This window comes from Protopterus annectens, chromosome 7.part0 (genome assembly GCF_019279795.1).
Source record: "Protopterus annectens isolate FY-2018-M chromosome 7.part0, PAN1.0, whole genome shotgun sequence".
Lineage (NCBI taxonomy): Eukaryota > Metazoa > Chordata > Ceratodontiformes > Protopteridae > Protopterus > Protopterus annectens.
The window spans coordinates 376,270,953-376,295,402 of NC_056739.1; the positions used below are offsets into that span (position 1 = coordinate 376,270,953).

Sequence of the window (24,450 nt, forward strand, 5' to 3'; positions counted from 1 at the left end):
GGCCTGTCCTATTCCTCCATCAAGATACACGCATCAGCTATTTCGGCAGAATACAGTCTGGATCCCCCTGTCTTCTCACAACCTCTGCTCAGGCAGTTTCTGAGAGGAATTAAAAATGTAAAACCTCCTAGGAAACCACCATTGCCAGCATGGGACTTGAACTTTGTGCTAGAAAAATTGACACTTCCTCCTTTCGAACCAGCAGCAACAGCAGAATTACAATACTTATCCTGGAAGACTGCTTTCCTGCTGGCAATCACCTCAGCAAGAAGGGTTTCTGAACTACAGGCATTAATGGCAGTGCAACCCTTCCTGATCTTCCATCAAGACAGAGTGTCCATGAGAACAAATCCTACATTTATGCCTAAGGTGGTATCCAGAGTGTCTTTAAACCAGGCTATCCACCTACCTACATTCTTCCCCAACCCACAGAACAGGGGAGAAAGACTGTTGCATACCTTGGATGTGCATAGACAATTACGCTACTACCTGGACAGGACCAAGTCCAATAGAAAACTGACCAGCTTCTGGTAGCATATGCAACAGGAAGGGAAGGAAAAGCAATTTCAAAACAGACAATCTCCAAGTGGATAGGAAATTGCATTAGATTTTGTTACTCCTTCCACGGAAAGAAGACTCCAGAGAACATCAGGCCTCACTCCACAAGGGCTACAGCCACTACTACAGCTTTCTTACGAGGGGTGGCTACCAAGGACATTATAGAGGCTGCTACTTGGACCTCCGTGCATACATTTGCCAAGCATTACAATTTACCTTTATACTCTAGATCCCGAGCAGGTTTTGCCACTGCTGTTTTGCAAGGGATCCTAGCTACACCATAATCTCTCTTTTTTCCTCCTCCCCTAGTTTGGCTATGGTATTCTACCCATTTGTAAGGACTGCAGATGCATCCTTGAAGGACATAGTACAGATGTTCTTCGTTCCCCATTGCTGCAGTCCTAACTATTGGGGTATAGTCCGCATCCAGTCGGCCCGAATACCAGAGTATAAGGCTGACGTCGGTCAGGGCGCATTAGACTGACGTCAGTACGTCAGGGTACTAATGCGCATGACCGACGTCATATCCTCAGTCTTTTTTGCCGCATGGTCCGATGCAGAAGCAGTTTTGCGAGTGCAGGTTGGCGTTCTGAAATATTTCAAACAAGCGGAGTTTCAGACCGAAACAGAGTTGGCTAAGTACCCGTTGGGAACATTTTGGTTTTTCTTGCCTCAGTATTTTACGGATGTCAGAAAAAGTGAATAACTGTATTTCTTGTGGGAAACAGATACCTCATAGGGATTACCATACCTTGTGTATACCTTGTTTAGGGCCTGAGCACGACGTTGTTGGTTGCCTTGTGCTAGGTTTAACAAACGCACTATTAAGAGGAGGTTAGACTGTGCCAGGTTAGTGTTTGGGAAGCGTTATAAAATGCCGCCGGATGCTCCAAGAAGCGCAAGGACAAAACAGCAAGCCTAGGGTTGATGAACCGCAGTCCGCCGGTTCTTTAGAAAGCTCAGTGGAGCCAGAGGTTGCCAGGAGTTTCCATGGAGTCCCAGGCAGAAACTCTACTGTTACAGGATGTGCCTTCTCAGGAGGTAGGCCAGGCTGAGGGCTTCTCAGGTGACTGTTCTTCCCTCTTCCCAAGGTAGTTAGAGCCTCCTTCTGTTGCCAAAACTTCTTTGAGAGGTAGGCCTAGTTCAGCTTCAGTGGGGCTTCTCCTAGCATTTCGGTTCTGTACCTAAGAAACATATGCTTAAAATGGCAGAAGATTTGATTACTATGATTAGAGGTTCTATGCCCCGCCTGATAAGAGGCCTAGGGTGGAACCGAGTTTGATAGTTTTGAACAGTGTTCAGAGGCTTCAGAGTCTGACTTGCAGGAGTATCCTACTTAATCTGATTCTGATGTGGATGATTCCACTCCTACAGCTTCTCCTCCTGAGGATTTCTCATTTTCAGAGACTCTGCATTCCATGAGGGAGCACTTTAAATGGGAAGGCCAGGATTACCCCAGCATAGGCCCTTAGCTATTCCTCCTGTGTTGAATGTGGTGGAAGATGTTTTTGCAGAGGCTTCCCTGAACCCTGACTCTTTGCCTCCTGCTCCTGTTAAACCTGATAGGTATTATAGGGTGCTCATAAGTATTTGTTTAAGAGTCCTAGGACCCAGAAACTATTTCTCAAGGGCCTAAAGGTGTTAAAGCTTCTGTGGTTAAAAATCCTGTTCCCACTGATAAAGAGGCAAGGGCTTTGGATAGTGGGGAAAGAAAGTGTATACTTCTTCCACTCTAGCCATGAGAGCATTGAATTGTCAGTTTCACATGCTAAAATATCAGAATTATCTCCTTCTAAGGTGGATGCTTAAGGTATTGAGTGTAAAGAGTTGCTGGATTTGGTTCATGTGTCTGAACAAGTGGGTAAGCATTCTTTGCAATGTGGTTTTGATGCTGTACAGGCCTCCTCGAGGGTGGCTGCTACTAGTTCTGTTCTTAGCAGGCATGCCTGGTTGAAGGATCGGAATGTAGCTGAGCATGTTAAGACATGGATTTTGGATGCTACTTTACAGTCTGATGTGTTGTTTGAAGCAGTTTTAAAGAAAATGGAGGACAAAGCTAAGTCTATGCAAACTGTTAAAGATTTTTGCAGGTGCAGCCACAGTTTAGTAGAAATTGGCCTGCTAAGGGGTGGACATATCCTGCTTATGATTCCCAGTCTAGGGCTCAAGGTTCTTTAGGCCTAGAACAGGGAGTTCACCTGCTCAGACTTCTGGTGAGGGCAGGGGTCAGTCCTTAAACAGACCCAATGACCTGTCTTTTCAGCTGCCAGTAGATTCCCCTGGCAGCTCCTTTGAAGACTGTCTCTTTCAAAGAAAATTGGGATTTAATTACTCAAGACAAATGGGTGTTGGATATCATTCACCACGTTACAGATTTTATTTCCATACAATGCCCTTTCAAAGGCATGCCAGACGTTCCTCCTCCACAAAGAAAAGAGGCTCACAAGCAAGTTTCTCAGTTACTCCAGATAGGGCCATTCAGCCAGTCCCTGTACTGAAAGGGGCTAGGGATTTATTCTGCTCTGTTCCTAGTACCAAAGAAGGGGAACACGGATTCAAGATGTTAACAGCTTTTACCTCTGCTGGGCAAAGATCACTGGATGGTAACTTTAGATCTCAAGGAAGCTTACCTTCATGTGCCTATAAGGCTCGAGCTGGAAATTTATCAGTTCAGTTCTCTGCATTGCCCTTCTTCTACTATCTACAGAGAGTAGAGTTCACAAAGGTTCTGGCTCCAGTGAGCTTACTTTCAGGCTTCAAGAAATTCAATCTATCCTTACTTGGACGACTGCCTGATTCTGGCTCAAGAAAAGGAAGACCTTCTACAGCATCTGGAACATGTTATAGCAGTGCTAAGATGCCTAGGGTATTCTAGTCCAGTCTAGTACCCTCTCAAGACATGTGAGACTGAATACAGCAGCCCAGATGGCCTTTTTACAAACAAAAGAGTCTATCCTGACTGCAAGGACAGTCCTTCAAGCATTAGTTCATGGCATCTTGTATCTTGGGTGCTTCCAATGCCAAAAAACTGCATATGAGGAAGCTACAACGGTATCTCAAAATGTATGGACACAGCACTGCCAGGATTTGGACACTGTCATTCAAATAATGCCTTCAAAAGAATTTTTGTGGTGGGCTCAGGAATGTCACCTAAACAAGGAGAGGCGTGACAGATTTTTAACGACAGATGCCTCGGACATTGCTTGGGAGCTCATCTAAATGGAAAGTGGATACAAGACAAGTGGCCTGCCAGACTACAGCATCTACATATCAACATGAAGGAGATGTTAGCAGTCCAGTTTGCATTAATGGCTTTCAGGAGTTACTTCTTCCAGGGCAGGTGTTGATTCTAACCGACAACACAACTGTCATGGTACATCAACAAGCAAAGGGGAACACATTCTTATCCTCTATGCATGCAAGCAATGTAACTCTTTTTCAGGCAAGGCGCGCGCAGAACTCAGAACCATTATGCAGACAGACAAAGCATCAAATCCACCCATCCCCAAGAAAGGAATGGATCATCATGTTCAAAATTGACAGTGTCATGGGAACTCCAGACAACATCTGTTACTTCTTTCTCCACTAAACCACCAGCACAGTATTGCACAAAAGGGGTTTCATCACACAGCTTGGAAAGTGGATGCTCTGCTTCTCAGTTGGAAAAACCTTCATACCGAGTCTGGTAAGAAGCCTCCATGGCCTTTACCTCTGATTCCTCATCTGTTATCTCAGAAGGGTGGTCATCTGCTCAATGTCAAGCTTCACTCTCTTCATCTAACAGCCTGGCATATTCTGTGTTGACACACAGCAGGTCTCAACTTCCTCAACAAGTTTTAAATGTGATTTGGAAGAGATTTTATTTTGGAGTACAGCAAAGAATTTGCAGGTTTCTGAGCCTAATTTGAGTGTGGCTCTTCAATACCTTACTGAGTTATTGGACAAAGGATTGTCCTTCTCTTCCATTAAGATTCATGCTGCAGCAATTTCAGCTCACTATGATTGTGACCCACCATTGTTTTCACATCCTTTGTTCAAACAGTTTCTTAGAGGGGCAAAGAATATAAGACCCCCCTGCTTGGGATCTCAATTTTGTGTTGGAAAAACACTCTACTCAACCTTTTGAGCCTGCGGCTACTGCTGAATTGAAATACTTGTCATGGAAGACTGCTTTTCTGTTGGCTATTACTTCTGCAAGAAGGGTGTCTGAGTTGCAGGCCCTTATGGCAGTAGAGCCATTTTGATTTTCCATACAGCAGTTGTTTGTTCAGTGCATACTTTCTCTAAGCATTATCACCTTTTTGTACCTACCATAAATGTAGATGTCCGATAGGAATGCATCTGCAGTCAGGATTACCCACCCGCCTTCCCCTCTGTGGTACTCCTAGGGTATTTGCCATCTTTCAGCTAGCTTGGGGGGGATCTATTATGGTGTATTTGTTTGTATATATGTACATACATGCTTATTTTATGTGTCTGCTCTCTGCTATTTGGAAACATTGGCATTTATCCAAATTTAGCCATCCAAGAGGGCACCTGGCATCTGGGGCAAGAAACACTGAGGAAAATGGTGTCGTCTGATGCCTTTATACCCGAAGAACTGCAGCTATGACGTCGGGTGAAGTGCGACACCAGCCGAGGCCAGACCCAGACTTTGGAATCCGGCCGACCGAAGGGCTGCCTGACGACAGGACAACCCATTTGTAAGGACTGCAGATGCATTCCTATCGGACATCTACATTTATGGTAGGTACAAAACTGTACTTTTTGGTGTTTTGGTGAATATTGGAGCAGTGATTATTTTTGGTTTTAACCCTTTCAAAGCTCCTATTCTAGCAGTCCTTCAGTTCTTGGCTTATATTTTCCAGCAGGGTGCCAGCTCATCTGCAGTAAAAGTTCAACTGGCAGCCATTTCTGATTTTTTTGTAGGTGAGAATATGGCTTCCTTAGCTTCCTCCAGACATTGCAAAATGTTTATTAAAGGTACCTTTCTTTTAAGACCCCCAATTAAGAATTCTACTCCTCCTTGGGATCTTACCCTAGTTTAACAAGCATTGGTTGCGCCACCTTTCGAGCCGCTGCTTTTGTGGAACTGAAATTTTTATCCTACAAGACGGACTTTTTAGTGGCTATTACCTCGGTTTGGAGAGTATCAGAACTTCAAGCATTATCGGTAAAATCTCCATATATGATCTTTCATAAAGACAGGGTTTCCCTTCGTACTAATCCTTCCTTTCTGTCTAAAGTGGTCTCCGAAAGAAATATCAATCAGTCAGTCAACTTACCTGTCTTCTTTCCAAATTTTCAGAACAGGGGTGAATATAAATTGCATTTGATAGATGTGCATAGACAATTACGCTTCTACTTACACAGGACTAAAGTCCATCGCAAGTCTGACCAGTCCTTTGCTATGCCCTTTCTGGGCAAACCGGTTTCGAAGGTGTCTCTTGCCACATGGATTTCCCTATGCATCCTTCAGGTCTATAAAGATAAAAACATATATCTTCTGGGTAGGAAAAATGCCCATTCTACCAGGTCCATGGCTATGTCATCTGCCTTTTGGTCCAGAGCATCTTTGGACGATATTTATTTGGCGGCTACTTGGTCCTTATCTCATACCTTTATTTCTCATTATAAATTGGACATGATTTCCAGAGTGAGAGCATCCTTTGGCTCCGCGGTGCTCCGAAATATCCTTCCATGAGGGACACCCAGGTTTTTTGTTGGTAGCTGGGGACTCTGTCCCACAGGTTGATGATCAATTGAAGTTAACTACTTCAGATAAAGAAGTTATGTACTCGCCATAATGTTCCATCTGAGTAGTTAGACTTCATTTGTCATCAACCGTCCCTCCCTCCTTCCTCCTTGACCTTCTCTTGGTGCTTTCTGTCTTGGCAGACAGGAGAGGGTGCCTTGCGGCTCTCCTGTTTTTCCATCTTTCTGAAGGTTTTTAGGGTCGGGTTCATGTTAGGGGTATAGCAAACTCTATCTGAGGGAAAGAAGGAGATGGAGGGGTATTATGGGAAAGGGGAGGAGCTTGGAGCTTGGATCAGATGCTGGTGAAACTGCCGTCTCAGATTTGATCCGGATCCGACATCTCTCAGGTTGATGACAAATGAAGTCTAACTACTCAGATGAAATGTTATGGTGAGTATAGAACTTATTTTTACAGTACTTTTATCTGTAACATTGCATTTAGTTAATAAGGTTTTATCATTCATTGTTATACATGCTATGACTGCTGCTTAGAATATTGTAATAAAGCAACATAGGAGATGAACCAATTAACAATTGCATCAAGATTCTGTCTGCAGGTTCTTTTAATGCATTCTTATTTTTTTATTTTTTTTTTTTATAGTGGTTTCTTGATTTTTAACTGCAGTGGCCAAATGGCATGTCGCAATATAGAGGAGGCTTTTTCTTAGATAGTGGTTTAAAATTGAGGTTGGATTAGGCAAGGACTGCTGCCCTGGATACTTTTGAGATTATAGCTGCTTTCCTGGATACCAAGTTTTCATGTAAAAAGTGGGCATTAACCTTGTTGTAGTGTCTTGTAGGTAAGGGTTGCTCTATTTGTCGTGAATAGCTATTTTTTCTAGCCAACAGTGGTATGTGAAGTGGGACTCCTAAAAGGATAAATTTGCAGATGCTATTCTGTAAATGTAGTTAAAACAGATGGGTAGAAATAATTTAACCATGTCCCTGATGCATCGAGTAGATGACTGCTTTCCCTTTGGAGCTATACCTCAAAATTAGTCCCGTTATTTAGACTACATGCAGTCATGCTGGCAGTTATGTCCGGATTTCTTATGGGGTAGTTGGACATGCTTTAAGGTTGGGTGCTGTACTGCAATGAGGCTGGGTTTGCTTGTCTGCCTGACAAACTGATTTGGATTGTAGATAGGTGGTGGTGTGCTTAGAACTGCTGGCTGAGATTTTTTTTCTAGTGTGTTTTAGGTAAAAAATGAGAGTAACTGTACAAGCGGGGCAGATGATTTTCAAGTACAGCTGTGGTAAGTTCCTCATCAAGCCCTTCATAGCTGTATTTTGCAATGCTGTTACCATGGCAATATGGGAAGCAATAGAACCATTAGAACGGACATTTTAAAATGTTTGTGTTTACTTAAGTTGGTTAATGGGTTGCAGAACTCTGCCAGTATGTTTTAACTGTTGCTGGGTAAAGTAAGAAAATGCAATATTAACATAATTTAAACTACAGATAGTAATCATAAGTTTCATACTTCACATGCTGCTTTGGACAGTGCTGCTTGGTGTCTTAAACTAACATGATGGTGTTTCCTCTTTGTGTAGTTGTCCGGAAGTGCAAGACTAGTGTGTGAGCACAGTTTGTAATTTAGTAGGAGATTGATAATACTAAGATTTCTACCCCTTTTAACAGTGACTGCATTTCTGAACACTTTGACACCAAAGTTTTATGTGGCTCTTACTGGAACATCATCTCTTATATCGGGGCTTATATTGGTGAGTGCCTTTTTCTGTCATACATTCTTTCTGCTGTTTGAGATTTGTATGTAGACTTCAGGATCATGCTTGCAAAATTCTAAGAATAAAACATTTTTGTTTTGATGATGTGGTGAAGCCTGCTACTCTTAAAACAGGCTCATGAAATAACATTATTCCTTGGTCATTGCTTTGAAACTGTAAGATGTTGCTGTTTTGTGCTGATCTGGTGATAAATGTTCCAGGCAAAAAACAGCAAAAAAAGTGATTTTTTTTTTTTTTATAGATATAAGGGTCAAGAAAGAGCCAACTAAAATAGTATAGATATTTGAGTGTGAGGTATATATTTTTTTATGCCTGAGAGAAGTGTGTGATAAGAGATTAAGAGCAGAACTTCTGCACGGTTGTGCCAGAAGCAGTGATTATTTTTCTGAGTTACGACAAAAGCCAAAATAAGCAGTTCCATTGGTTTGGGTAATGGCTTTTCATCAGCAATGCATGTTCATAGGTTCATAGCTCTGTACTAGCCTAAAGACCACTGGGGTCTTTGCAAGCTAGCCGTGCAACCCAATTTTGTCCCAGTGTTCCTTGGATGTCTGTATGGTGAAGTATGTTAGTAAGGAGGTAGCTAAGGGTTATGTTGGTGGGGTTATGTTTGTTGTGGATTAATTTACTTACTGTCGACCTCTGTCCTTCAGAGACATGGAGACCAGACTGGAGGTGAAATTACAATTTCCCATCCGGTGATCAAGGGTTCCATTCCATCCGGTGATCAAGGTTCCATTTGAATAGGGTCAGGGATGAACTGTGCTTCACCTAGACAGGGAGATTATTCCATAGTTTGAGGATCCTTTGTGAGACACACAACTGTCCCCTCAGCAGGTTCTATTTGTGTCGCAGACATTAAGTTCAGAACCTCAGATCTAGTATTTTTGATGCCGTTTGTCTTGCAAATGTGCAAGATATCAATCAGAGCTGGATATGAGGATTCCTTGTATGCTAGGCATAGATTGCCTCTCAGTAACCTGTAGGAAACTGAGTACAGAGGTAGAACCTTAAGGTGATCTATGTAGGGCAGGGTATTCATACCCTGGATTCTCCTGGTGAGTAACCTTTGTGGGAGTTCCAACTGTTGCAAGTGCTTGGTGAGGTATGTGCCAAAGGGAGGTATTGTACTTGAGTCTAATAAGGACTGATTAGAGTAATACTGTTACTTCCTTGGACTTAAATGCCATACCCTTGCTTATGAAGTGAGCAACACAGAATGCTTTTTTTTACTGTCTTGGCTACATGTTGATCAAATGTCAGATTACGGTCTACATATATTCTCATATTTCTAAGCATTGGGTTAACTCTTAGGCATGTTTTATTGATGAATTGATTAGTTTGAGTAAACACTTTCCCAAAGGACACTGTTATGCATTCTTTGCTATGAGTTTTAATCCATGGCTTTTGCACCAGTTATTTGTTTGTGTTAGACCTTCTTGTAAAATGTTGGGGTGTGGGGGAATGTGTGATAGCTCCTAATTTACAGGCCAGAGGCCTTTGCCATGAGCCTTGACTTCCAAGAAGTAGATGCCAAACAAGAGCAGGCCCAGCATGGACCCCTGAGGTACTCTGCTGGCGACTGGTCTCTTGGTGGAGGGGGTCTCGTGGATCTTGACTTCTAGGGTTCTATCCATGAGCCAGTTGGCAGTTCAGTGAATTTTGTAGAAATTTGTTTAATTTTGTGATGATCGAGAATACCTGAGTGGGTTATTGTATCTAACACCAGGGTAGGTGGTATGCACTGTTTTCCCCTGTCCATGGTGACCCTCTTGAAGAAGTCTACAAAGTTAAGTAGGCAAGACCTTCCCTTAACAAAGCTAAACTGGGCTGTGGATGTAAGTTAATAGCACTTGGACAGAATGCAGTACCAGGCAGCAGGTTTACCGTGTCCTGTCACTGGAGGAAATATTGAGGGGAATTTGGTTTTCCGAGTTGTAGTAGGAGGTGTTCCATCTTTGGCAGCAACCAGGAGTACATCTGCAGACATTAGATTCACTCAGCAAACAAAAACGTTCACAGGCTGTGAAGAACACTTCTTCTATTCCCTCATGTAATAGGGTACTTAGCCTCTCCAGATTGGGCCACTGTGATTTCCAACAACAACAAACTGCCCTTCAGAATTTGCTTGTATTTTCACTGTTTTCTTGAGCAGCTTATTTCTTATCATTTAGCTATCTCTACTCTTATTTAGCAATTTTTCTGAGCGTATCTTTATTTTTTTTGTCAGAAATTTTGTCTTTTTTTAGTCTTAGGCCCGCCTTTAGTGGATTTCTCATTCCCTGTGGACGAGGCAAATAAGTTTCTTAATTTTGTAGCTGAAGCTTTAATCCCAAAGCCTTCAATGCCTGACTCATGTTACTCATGTTAATTGTAAGGTTTACATTTGCTAGCCTTGGGAATCAAGCAAGACCTTCTGATTCCCCCTTCCTTTGTTTCTTTAGAGGACAGTAAGTCTTATCCGGTTTGTCCCCTAAATCCAGGATCCCCAAGTTATTCCCCTCAGTCTCATGGCTGTTTCTAGAGCAGAGGATGTTGGTCTTCTCCCTTGTGATGTTGGAGATGACGCAGTATACCTTATCAGTTTTTTCATAAATTGTTTCAGCCCCTGTGCTTTAGTCCTTGTTCTGCAGTTGTTGGTGATCCTGATGTTGAGTTTCCCAGGCCCTGGCAAGTGCTTCTGGCTTGATACTCGAGTTGTCAGAGCAACCAATCTTGATTCCTGAGCATTTGGTATTTTGTCATCTTGAAACCGAATCAGATCTTTACATTGGTCTCTACCAAGCCAGTAACCATTGCTGGTGTGTTTCCTTTCACCAGAATACCCTTTTTTGACACTGACTTTGTTTGTGCCATTGGAAAACTCTGGTGTGAGCCTACAACCTTTCAACCAGTTGTTCTGTTGGGAAAAAAGAGGCACAGGAACTTCTGCAGTTCCACAAGCGCATCTCTGCTCAGAAATAGCAGACTGACTCATTTTTGGAGCCCCCCCCATGTTGTCCAGACAGGCACATGCAAGAGGTAGCACATTGAATCACCAACTGCAGGTCTTTACGGATGAGGAAGTTCTACTTCCCTAGTGACCACAACTTTGAGCAAGTCTTGTTCATGATTCATCAGACAGGGGTATGGCCCACTAAACCAGTATCTTTGTTGCAAAGGATACTGCAAAAGGTCCTTGGGTCTACTGAGCAAACCTTCGTAGTTCCTCCTCCTTTGGTGAATATCCTTAAAGTATCCACCAGTGATGCTTCAAAGAATGTGGATACTTTAACTTGCGTCCCCAAGAAATAGACAGTATCCTTCAGGCCCCTCAGAGACTGAAGTTTTTGGTCAGAGTGCTGAAAGAGAAATGTTGCTGTCAATGTGCGCTCTTAATAGGATTCCAAAGCCACAGAGTCCATTAGTCCTGTTGTCAAAGAAGGAATTCATACTTGTGGATCATCATGATACAACACATATACACACCCTTCACTTTTTCTTACAGGGCAGTGAATTACTCCAGCCTCGTGGTGACAACTAGATAGACATCTTTGGTAAAATGCTCCAGATAACAGCCCTCTTGCTAAATGGGCTAGCTAAGAATAAGATGGAATTCAATTTGGCAGGAGTTTTATCCATGGCCAGCTTAATGATTGTTATTTCCTGTAATTCTGTTAGAGTTCAGCTGGGTATGTAGGATCTGATATTGCCATTTGTGGACATTGTGACTTCATTTGGCTAGTTTTGCTAAGGACACCAGGGTGACTTTATTTCCCATTCTGTGGTTCCATTTTATTTGGTCCCGATTCATTGCCGGTGGCATAAATGGATAATCCTGTATATAAGTGACTGCCTGACATGAAGGACGGGCATACCCATTTGGGAGGAGGTAGAGCATGAATGAATGAAATCTGCCAAAGTCCCTTGAAGGAGGGGGGTTTGCACAGTGTCACAGGGGGTTGAATTTAAGGTTGCCAAACCACCACTTGTCATAGAGTATGTGAGATAATGTACTCTAATATGCAGAGGCATTGTGATGTCCCGGTGATGATGCAGTTAGCCTGTTTCCCTACCTAGGAGGGTAGGGTTAGGTCTGTAGTAGCACCCTTAATAGCCAGGATGCTGGTAAGGGCAAAACCAACCCTCGTGGCTGCCTTATATGATGGCTTTCAGCCCTTTACAGTACTGGGTGTGTCTTCCCATGAGGAAAATATAGGCAGTGTTTGATAAGGAAGATATTGGTGGCCACTAGGCATGGAGTAGATAGCACCTAGGAAAATGGTTATTTGGGCCAGAAGTGAAGGCACAAATTTTTTTTTTTTTAAACACCTTTATGGAATTATCACTTGTGACATAGGCAAACTTACATTTATATAAAACAAAACTTATTAAAATGTCCACAGTTAAAACATTATACAATATGTACATTTTTCTGTACGATATTATCAGTTTAACAGAGGATCATAGGAAGTTACTAGGCTGTTGGCTCTGAGGCCCTTATAAGCCTAGCCAAGAGTTTAGCCCATGCATAGACTAATCAGCACCCGACGCCCCTGTCCAGCAGGGACACGGGTGGAATCCCAGGGATGTATTTTCTATTTCTCATCCAGTTATTCAGATTGCACTTAAAAAGGGGTAAAGAGGTACTCTGTTTGACATGGAGCGGGAGTTTATTCCGTAGATGGGGGAGTCTCTGAGACACAAATCTGTCCCACCAGCAAGTCCTATTGATGCCACAGACCAGGTTGCGGCCACGTGTGCGGGTTACTAGAGTGGAGCTAGATTTGTGGATATGCAGCAGTCTCAAAACTGGCCAGCACCTTGGTGAAACCAAAAAATTGTTAAATAGTGGCAACTCCAAAAAGCAATAGTAAAACTAGAGCTGTCACAAAACGGTCAAACCGGTTTCGGCATCCATATGCCTTCCTCGGTGAACCAGTGCGAGTTTTACTACAGCTTTTTGGAGTTGCCACTATTAAACAATTTTTTGGTTTCACCAAGATGCTGGCCAGTTTTGAGACTACTTTTGATGTTGTGGGCCTTTGCACCAGCCGTACTTGCAGTTCTTGTGTGTGTACTTGGATATGCAGCAGTCCATTCAAGGCGGGGTCCGAGATCACCTTGTATGCCAGACAGAGGTCACCTTTGAAGAGTCTGTATGAAACAATGTAGAGGCATAGGGCTTTTAGCCTGCCTGTGTATAGGTTCATAGGTTGGTACTCGGCTTATTGGCCCTAGGACCTGTGCAAGCCTAGCCGTAACAATTCCCTGGATATTTCTTCCCACAATATTTACTTCCCTGGACCCCTGTCTAGCAGGGAGACTGACGTGATCCCCGGGGTGAATTTCCTATCTTGAGGCCCTGGATTCTCCTGGTGAGAAACCTCTGTGGTATCTCCAACTGCTGTATGTGCTTTGCGAGGTACATGCTGAATGAGGCATTGTACTCAGTATTAAGGGAAGAATACAGGGATGTTATGACCTCCTTGTCCCTGGATGAGATGCCCTTACTTATGAGGTGGGCCATGTAGAAAGCCTTCCGTACAATGGAAGCAACATAGTGGTCAAAAGTCAGGCTGCTGTCAGTCTGGGTGCCCACATCCCTCATGACTGACTGCATGCTAAGAACGTTGTTATTAATGTGATAATTTGTGGGGACATCTCTCTTCTCAAAGGGGATGATGATGCATTTTTTGTATTCAACTTGAAGCCCTGTTTCTGGCACCAGTCTTTTGATTGGGTGAGACCCTCTTGGAGGATGTCCACACTAGGGGAAATAACAGCTCCCAACTTGCAGTCATCTGCACACTTGGTCAGCTATAGCCCACTAGTTTTGGCCTGCACCTCAGAAAAGTATATCCCAAATAAGAGGCCCCAAGACTGAACCCTGGGGTACGCCATTCGATATGGGTCTACTGCTTGAGGTGGCTTCCCCTATTTTGACTAAGTGGGTTCTGTCAGTGAGCCAGTTGGCTACCCATCTGGTAACATACGGATTGATGCCTAGTTGAGAGAGTTTATCTATTCTGTCTGAGTTAGGAATAGTCTCAAAGGCTTTGGTCAGGTGAAGGTAGGCAGTGTGCACTGTCTTCCCCTCATCCATGGCTTTGGTGACTGTCTCAGAAATGTCAACCAAATTTAACAGAGATGACCTTCCCTTGACAAAGCCAAACTGTGTGGGATCGAGTGTTTGGGGGTTGCCAGTGTTCTTGTTTGAGGTCCATGATAATTCGTTCCATGGCCTTGCAGATCAGGCTAGTTAGGCTTATGGGTCTATAATTTTCCGGATCAGTGGACGCTTCAACTTTGTGTAAAGGGATGGCAATGTCTGTCTTACAGTCAGCTGGGACAAAACCGGTACTTGGGCTTTGGTTGAGTAGATAAATGTCAATTCCTGCTCTCCCTTAAATCTTATCCCTCCTCCAAAACATCTTTCTGCATGTATTGTTCCCACAATTTCCATTTTTCAGTGCAATTCGCTCCAACTCTTTTCTAAAGATCCCACTTTTAGTTCTTTTATTTCTGTTACGTTATTCACTTCTTCAAGTATGATTGGTTTAGGCTTTGTTTTCCTTTGTCTAGTAATTGCTTTTTAGCAGCACCAGAATTAAACTTAACAAGGCTTTACTGCAGTGTATATAAAGTGTACACACTCCTGTTAAAATGCTATTTTTTTTTTTGTGATATACAAAACTGAGACCACAGTAAATCATTTCCAAACTTTTCCTACCTTTTAATGTGACCTATAACCTGTACAATTCGATTGAAAAATAAACAAATCTGTTGGGGGAAAAAATAATATAAAAAATAAAAAACTTAAAATATGCTGGTGGCATATGTCTGCACACCCTTAAGCTAATACTTAGTGTGCACACACCCTTAAACTAATACTTTGTTGAAACATCTTTTGATTTAATTACAACATTCAGTCTTCTTGGCTGCACACCTGCTATCAATTAACAAGACTCTGATTAACCCCAAATAAAGTTCAGCTGTCCTAGTAGGGTTTTCCTCACATTTACTCAGTTGCCTGCTACAGCAAAAGCCATGATTTACAAAGCATCAAAGGGATCTCATTGTTGAAAGGTATCAGTCAGGAGAAGGGTACAAAAAATTTTCCACAGCATTGGATATACCATGGAACACAGTGAAGACAGTCGTCAAAAAGTGGAGAAAATCTGGGACAACAGTGACGTTGCAAAGAACTGGACGTCCCTCCAAAATTGATGAAAAGACCAGATGAAAACTGGTTGGGGAGGCTGCCAAGAGACCTACAGCAGCACTGAAGGAGTTGCGGGAATTTCTGGCAAGTACTGGTTGTGTACTGCATGTGACAATCTCCCATATTCACCATATGTCTGGACTATGGGGTAGGGTTGCAAGACGGAAGCCTTTTCTTGTACAGAAAAACATACAGGCCCAACTAAAATATGCAAAACTGTACATCAAGTCCCCCAAAAGCATGTGGGAAAATTTGTTTTGGTCTGATGAGATCAAGGTTGATGATTTTGGCCTCAATTCCAAAAGGTACATTTGGCACAAGAACAACACTTTGCATAACCAAAAGAACACCATCCCCACAGTGAAGCAAGGTGGTGGCAGTATCGTGCTTTGAGGTTGCTTTTCTTCAGCTGGAACTGGGGCTTTAGTCAAGGTGGAGGGAATTATGAACAGTTCCAGATACCAGTCAGTCACTTTTTTCCCAAAACCTTCAGGTGTCTGCTAGAAAGCTGAAGATGAAGAGGAATTTAACCTTTCAGCACAATGACCCCAAGCATACATCCAAATAAACAAAAGAATGGCTTTACCAGAAGAAAATGTTAAGTTTTGGAATGGCCCAGCCAGAGCCCAGACCTAAATCCAGTAGAAAATATGTGGGGTGACCTGAAGAGGGCTGTGCACAAGAGATGCCCTCACAGTCTGACAGATTTGGATCACTTTTACAAGGAAGAGTGGGCAAATATTGCCAAGTCAAGATGTGCAGTGCTGATAGACTCCTACCCAAGAAGACTGAATGCTGTAATTAAATCAAAAGGTGCTTCAACAAAGTATTAGTTTAAGGGTATGCACACTTGTGTAACCAGCGTATTGTACCTTTTTTATTTTTTTCTATTTTTTCCCCTAACAAATTTTTGTTTTTCAATTAAATTGTACAAGATTAAAGGTCACATTAAAGGTGGGTAAAGTTTTGAAATTATTTATTGTGGTCTTATTTTTTATATCGCAAAAACCTGGCATTTTAACAGTGGTGTGTACACTTTTTATTTCCACTGTATGTGTAGGCAATTCAAATCCTGTATCCCAGCTCAAAAAAATAATTTCCTTAGTTACACCCATTTGCTTGCCCAGCATTTCTGACATAGTATTCTGAAGGTAATCTTTAAAGTCTGCCAACTCATTGTATTCCTAAAACATATGTTCCCATTTCCATCTTTCTTCTCCATCACACCTCCAGCATTTGCAGTCTACCTAAGGGAAAATTCTTTGGAGTCTGCTTGTGGTATAAAAATACCTATGCAAACACTTCCAGGCAAAACCCATAAATCTAGATTTCGTTGCATACTTGGAAGCCATACATATGTCCTTCCATGGTTTATTTGCAAATTGCTTATCCAGTCTCTCATGCCAATCTTTTCTAACCACCTCTGACTGATTCCTATAGTTATTGTGCAGTATTCTGTTTGCCTTACTGATTATCCACTTTTAGCAGCAGCTTCTGTTTTAGATTGAAGTAATAAGTCTGACAGTGCAGGTCTGTCACTTAGGATTCACCTATCCCTTTCTTGTACTCTAACAATCCCCAGTAGGGAAGGTAGTCTCTAGACTGTGGTCCAAATGTGTTTTTTGGCCTCTCCCCATTCTTTTTTTACCTTTCCCTCTCTAAATATTTGTTCCCAATAGTTTTGTTCCTGTACCAGTTTCCTCCAATAAATTCCAGACCCCTCTTGGCTGTTCTCTGCATCAAGACCCACCACCACCAACAATGGTATTTTGTAACATTCTGCTTACCTCTGCATCGTCATTGTTCCATTAATGTTGTCAAATGTTTGCCTACCTTCTGCAAAACCACATTGAACCATGTCTCTCAATTTTGGCAATACCTTTGCCATTCTCAGTGATGGCACATTTTAGCAGGGAAAAGGAGGAGGAAAGCCTTCATAGATGTTAGTTTAGCCTCAATACACTCTCTCTCAAGAACACACAGCATTCCTCACTGTTTTTTTTTTTCTTGGCATGGCATACAGCAACAAAAACAATAGCCTGGAAAGAGCTTTGAGTTGCACGTAATTCACATTAAAGGTCACAGATCCCAAAGTAGGACTTAATGGCTATTATTAGGAAGCTGTGAAGTATCCATATGCCATCAGTATTGGATTTGTGCTCTTGCCTGTCTGTCCATCTTTGGAGACAATGTGGGGAGGTCATCTATCCATTTGTTAATTAGTAACCGTGGACAGATGTATTAGGTTGGTCATATCCAGGGATTAAAAATTTCCCTTTCACACAATCTGTCCTGTTGTCTCCAGTCTTGCTTGTATATTCCAGCCCACTCAGAAGTGACTAGCAAAGAGAAAGGACTCTAAACCTCCTGTGCAAAAAAAGAAATTATAAATGTTCCAACCAGACCAGAAAGGGTCCTGGTTTTGCACCAGGTTCTGTTTGCAAAAAAACTCTCAGGCCAGTAATGTCTCCAAATGGCCTCGATGCCTGGTCTTAGTGCAGTTATTCTTTCCTTGTGTAACATAAGGAAACTGGATGTGTGGTTTATACCTCCAGTACGCCTTTCTCAGCATCAAAATTACCAAGGAGTCCAGGAAGTTGCTACACTTTGATTAGGAGCTAGTTGTTATAGCTTGTCATCGTCATTTTTTTTTACCTCAGACTCAAAGGTATTCACCAAATGTATATATGTGGTAGCAGTTTATCAGAGGCTGCAGGGAACCAAGGTGTGTGCCCTTATTTGGATAACTGGCTTCTAGTTGCTGTCTTCATTCAGGACCTGGTATTTGTCTGGGAGTTTTTGACTTTTCATTGCCTGGTGTTAATAGTAAATCCTGAAATGTCACAATTAATGCCATCATAGCAGCTTGCATTTATCGACATCAGCCTAGAATCCTTTTCATGCAGGACAGGACACCCTTCAGACTTTCTTGAGATTTAATTTCTTTTTACCTTTACAGAAGCCCTAGCCCATCTTTGTCTCAAGGTCCTGGGTCACATGGTGTCAGCTGATTCCCATTGTTCCTCATGCCAGGTACCATGTAAGAATATTGCAATGGACATAAGGGATCAGTGGTCACAAGCTGCAGATAATCACTCATGGAAATGCAGAGATAAAAAGTTCACACCCAGCTTAAAGTAGCCCATAAGTCTCCCACCTCTTAAGTAAAGAAGCAAGGTGAACAATTTCAGACTGTCTTTTTTAATCCGGTTGGAGTACTTATTTTCAGACATTGCCATACAGATGCAACAAAGCATAAGCATTAGCCAGAGAGCTGAAAATAGAATACTATGATTTACTCATCTTAGCCCATTAAATGAGCACCACTTTAACATAGCCAACTGGAGGTGGCTTCCAGTAGAAGGAAGAGCACCATTCCTACTGTCTGAGAGCTATTGCCCTCCATATGGGCAGTTCCTACAGTTCAAAAACTCAAACTCTGAACTCAGTAATTCTGATGACTATCTAGTGATAAGACCTCCCTTATATACTACCTGTAACTTAAAGATCATTTTCCAAGGTAGCACCAGAGTACTGGAACAAACGACGTCAAAACCTGAAACAAATGTATAAGTAAATAATTGTAACACATTTCAGAATCGTTGCCATTGCTTTTGACTGGGATATAACATAACTGTCTCTAACTGCATGCTTGACATTGCTGTTACATAGCCATTAGATGTATACTGTTTATTACTTACACAGAGCAGTTAGCTAAATAGTTGATGCATACAAAGTATATACTGTTATGGTATGATATTTGAGGAGTGAAATTTGTTTTGTTGAGGCCAAGCTGAATAGGTTCAAGAAGCATGCAAGATTGCACCAAGGGAGTATCCTATCTCCCAGTTTATTTGTGATTTTCAGAAACAACCTAGCAAGTTGCAGCCAAGTCTTGAAGGTCATCCATTCTGGTAATGCGTATTGCAGCATGTTATTTAAAGTTGATAGTACCTGTCAGTCCTCTGGGACTGTAGCCTCCCACACCCCCCTTGTCAGGAGCAGCAGCTGTGACTTCTTCCTCTTCCCCAGCCTTAGGGGCACAAACTCCCACCAAGAGGTCGGGGAAGGGGAGAAGTCAAGGAAAGACAGGCCAAGGAAGCGGTCCCCCGACCACTCGGCCCTGGCCGACCTGCCTCCTAAAGTTAGAGCAGAAGCTAGGCCTGGATCCCCCCATCTCCATTCCCCTAGGTTCTCCCTGGAGCCGGAGGAACACCAGAACCAGTCAACTGTCAGGGCTTCCCCCTCACTGGCATTCCTCATCCTCCTGCTCCACCCGGAGCCTCAGTGAAGCAGAGCTGGATAAAATGTGGAGGTTTATCCGCACCCAAATTCAGATGGGGACTTGCCTGCCTCTTCTCCCTCTGGAGGGGGGGAGCTCATAGCCTTTTTTCACACAGATCACTCCTACTCCGATCCGGCCTGGGATTTCGGAGCCCCTGGATCCGAGGACCCGAGGGGTCGGCGCCAGTGGTACCTTGTACGTCGATGCCGGCCATTGCCTTGAGCATTTCGGATCCAACCGAGTCAGATCCAAGCTCTGAGCCGTAGTCTCGGAGTCGGATCTGAGGGGTTGCTGTTGGCTCCAAGTGTGTCAGAGTGCAGTATTCCCTTCAGCACCTTGGCACCTGGAGTCTCTGCTCTGACTTCCCTGTTGGGTCAGAGGGTAACAGCTCCAGCTGGTACTTCTCAGGATGCCCGTTCCCCTTCAGCCTTTGATGTGGTGGAGCGGGGTCTCTCTGTACCATCAAGACCCTTGACCATCTCGTCCTCTGACTACGTCCCGACTCCCTCTGCTTTGGGTACGGTCCCGACCATCTTATTCTCTCAAGGACAGCCTGTGTCTGTTTTGCCTCAGGAAGTAAACATGAGGGAGCTGCAGGACGTTGGTGAGTCCTCCCCAGAGAGTCCTACCGAGGAGGTTCCTCGTGAACGGACATGTAAAAGGAGACACCTGGACTCCCCACTGGAGTCCCCCGCCGAAGACACTGACTTAGAAGAAGGGGAAGATTCTCCCTGATCAACCTCGAGGATGTCTTCTTTGGAGACTAGATGGAAGTCCTTCCCAGAGGGGGAGGTGGTCTGCCCAAAAACAGACCTCGGATGAGTCCGTATTCCACGAGGCATTCGGCATGGGCCTATCTACTTCCTGGGTATCCCCTCCGCAGATCCGCTTGTGGTCCTTATAACATCTCGGGCATGGAAGGAATCTGACACTGTGGAGCCCATCCCTAAGCACCCTGATAAGGTCCTTAGCCCGCTTCAGACAGGACCTGTTGGAATAAGAGGTCCCTGGTGGATGCTATGGTGGTGGCAGCCGCCACAAAGAAAGAGCTCGCACAGGAGAGCTCTACAGTCCATCCTCCTGACCGAGAGTCAAGGACGATGGACCATGTGGGGAAGCGGGTGTACACTTCAGTGACTTTTTCCATCAGACCGCCTAACTATATGGCACATGTCATTTGGCTGCAGTGAGACTTGGTCAAGGAAATCGCTGTCGTCCCCGGAGTCCATGTCTGCAGAGGGCAAGAAGACATTCTCCACTCGGATGGCCACTCTGAAGGCAGTAGCTAATACGTTCATGCATCTTCTCTCCCGTGCTCTGGAGGGAGCTGCCAGGGCAGCTGGTTCTGGCATTGCTATATGACGCCACGCTTGGCTCGTGCTTTGTCAGTTCTTGGAACCCTTTAAGGTGTCATTGCAAGTGCCCCATACGATGATTCTTCCCTGTTTGGGAAGTAAGTTCGAGTGACCTTGGTCCAGAATGAGAAGGATGGGAAGACATTGTCTGCTGTTGGGATCCACTTCTCTGCCCCTCAAAGATCCTTTTCTAGGAATCAGGGAGAGATGAAGAAGATGTGATTCTGGAAGTCTCAGGCATTTTCCTAGGACACTCGGGACTCATCTTCCCCCAGAAGCAGAAGGGGTTATGCTAGATGCCGTCTTATAGGCAGAGGGGGGTTTAGAAACTTCAGGTCTCGAGAACTGTTCTCTGGAAGCAGTCGGGGGTCGCCTATCACTACACCCAGTGGCATATGGGAGTCCATAACAACAGATCGTTGGGTGTTGCAGATTACAACCAGAGGATGTTCATCGTGCATACAGCTGCAGTCATAACAGATGGGTTATCCTGCCGTCAGGCGGGTCCTCTGTCGCCCGAATTCCAAAGTCTAGGTCCGGCGTCGGTTGTTGTCGCTTCCTCCCTGACATCAGTGCGGCAGGGGTATAAAAGAGGCAGCCAACGCCATTTTCTTCAGTCTTTCTTGCCGCACGGTGCCCGAAGCAGAAGCAGTTCGCAAGTGCCGGTCGGCCAGCTCCTGAGATTTACGAAAGTATTTCAGCCAAAGTCTTCTTGAAAGCTAAGTACCCCATTGGGGAAACTTTTCTTGCCTCAGACCGATGTCAGACAAAGTTAATAATTGCATTTCATGTGGGAAGCAAATACCGCATAAGGATTTCCACTCTTACTGTGTATACCTTGCTTAGGCCCAGAAATTGACATCTCGGCCTGCCGTTTTTGTGCTAGATTCAACAAACGTACTATTAAGCGTCAGGCGGAGTTCGCCCTTCACTTTTTTGGCAAAAAATTTAATTATATTATGTCGTCGGATACTCCGACTCCAGTTTTGAGCAAAAAACGCAAAGATAAGGACCGGCATATGAGGTCCGCACCACCTACTGATACCACGCTAAGGCCGACTACCGGTTCTCCGGTACTCAGTGAGGCGCCTACGCAGCCCCTGAGTACCGATGACAATGCATTACCGGTGTCTTCAGTACCCGAGGTCGCAGGCTCCTCGGCCCCCATTCATACTACAGATACCGATGCCACTCCTGGCGGGGGAAACTCAGAATTTAGACAGGCCTGCCATTTCTCAAGGGGTCTTCAGGCCTTCCTCCTTCTCTATTAAAACCTTCACTAAATTTAAAACAGCCATGAAAACCAAAAAACAGGTTCCTCAGACACCCTCTCAAGGCACCAGATGCTTAAAATGGCTGAAGATTTGATTACTCTTATCAGGGGTTCTCAACCCCCCTCTGACAAAAGGCCCAGATTAGAGGAAGACCACCTTTCCTCAGATCAAGCTTCTATTACCTCAGAACTATCTGAGGACCAGGATTGTGCCTATTCTCCATTCGAATACTCTGATGCAGAGGAGTCTATTCCCTCTGTCTCCCCCCCTGAGGACTTCTCTTTTGGGGAAACCCTGCATACATTGAGGGAACACTTTCACTGAGAAGGCCAAGATTACTCAGATTCCAAGAAAAGGCTCAGGGAATTTCTTCTGCTCCCCCAGCATAGTCCTCTGGCTATCCCTCCTGTTTTAGATATATTGGATGATGTGTACACAGAAGCCAGCCTTAATCCTGATTCTTTGCCTCCAGCTCCTGTTAAACCAGACAGGTATTACCGGGTTCCTGATTCTCACCAGTTCCTTTATAAAAGCCATACTGCTGACCCAGAAACTATTTCACAGGGTCCCAAGGGAATTAAGGCCTCTACTGCTAAAAACCCATTACCTTCAGAGAGAGATTCCAGATCTTTAGAAAGGTGGGGGGAAAAAGGTGTACACCTCAGCCACTTTAACCATGAGGGCATTAAACTGTCAGTTCCATATGTTAAAGTATCAACAATTTTTGATATCTCAGCTGAAAAGCAAAATGACACAACCAGAACAACCAGATTTAAAAGAGTTCCAGGATTTGTTGCATGGTGCAGAGCAAGTGGGTAAACATACCTTGCAGTGTGGTTTTGATGCTTTAGAGGCCTCATGTAGAGCTGCTGTTACGGGGTCCGTTATACGTAGGCATGCTTGGCTCAAAGAGCAAACCTTACCAGATCATGTCAAAGCTAAATTATTAGATGCACCTCTTCAAAAAGATGTATTGTTTGGTGTTAAAGCAGAGGAGGTGCTAAAGAAAATGGAGGAAAAAGCGAAATCAATGCAAACAGTGAAAGATTTCCTGCAGGTACAGCCTCCACGTTTCAGCAGAAACTGGACTTCAAAAAATTGGTCCTTTCTCGCCACGGACAGACCTCAAAGGGGCAGATACAGGCATCCAAGGGGTAGAGGGCAAGGATCTTTCAGAGCCAGACAGTGGCAAGCACCAACCCCAAGAGGTGGAGAAGATAGATCACAGTCTTTTAGAAAGCAGACACAATGACTTCCCCCTACACCTGCCAAGCAAAGCTTTAATGGCAGCACCTTTGGGCAGAAAACTGACATTATTCTCAAAAAATTGGCATATTGTTACAAAAGACAAATGGATTCTGGACATTATAGACAGAGGCTACAGGTTCCACTTTCACACCCTTCCAAAAATGAGAGGCATGCCAAACCTGCCACGAAATCAAAGGGCAGAGGCACAAAAACAAATTTCAGCTCTCATGGACATAAAAGCAATTCAAGAGGTACCTGCAAAAGAACACGGTCAAGGGTTTTATTTCAGACTATTCCTGGTACCAAGGAAAGACAAAGATTGGAGACCTATCTTAGACCTATCCATCCTAAACACATATCTACAGGTGCCAAAATTCAAGATGCTCACATTACAGCAGCTTCTTCCCATGCTGGGCAAGGAGTCTTGGCTGGTAACATTGGACCTCAAGGAGGCATACCTGCATGTCCCTATCAGACAAGATTGTAGAAGATACCTCAGATTTCTTGCAGGTTCAACCATTACCAATTCTCTGCATTGCCCTTTGGCTTATCTACTGCACCCAGAGTATTTACGAAATGCCTGGCATCAGTAATCGCCTTCTGCAGACTACAAGGGATACAAATCTACCCATATCTGGACGACTGCCTGATCCAAGTGGACAGCAAGGACATATTACTGCAGCACCTGGCGTTTGTAATAAAACTGTTGAACTTCCGGGGATACACAGTCAACAAAAAGAAATCAAAACTAATACTCTCTCAACAAATTATTTTCCTGGGTGCCAACTTGGATACAACCACCCAGATGGCCTACCTCATGCCAGACGAGCAAGGGCAACTGTCTCAATACTTCAGAAAAATGGCAACTTACACCAGGCTAACTGCAAGGAACGTCCTGCAGGCTCTGGGATTCATGGCATCTTGCATCCTACTTATCCCATGTGCAAAGCTGCATATGAGGAAACATCAGTGGTACCTAAAAAACTTATGGTCTCAACACAGCCACAGCTTGGAAGCAAT

At 43.8% G+C, this 24,450-nt stretch overlaps 1 protein-coding gene across 1 annotated transcript in view; it reads left to right on the forward strand.

Annotated features, from left to right (window-relative positions):
- Positions 1-24,450, forward strand: part of LOC122805959 (suppressor of tumorigenicity 7 protein homolog) — a 538,611-nt gene that overhangs the window by 67,140 nt on the left and 447,021 nt on the right. Inside the window, exon 2 of the mRNA XM_044076199.1 lies at positions 7,958-8,040. Coding sequence (XP_043932134.1) covers positions 7,958-8,040 — 83 coding nt within the window. The remainder of the gene's footprint in view (positions 1-7,957; positions 8,041-24,450) is intronic.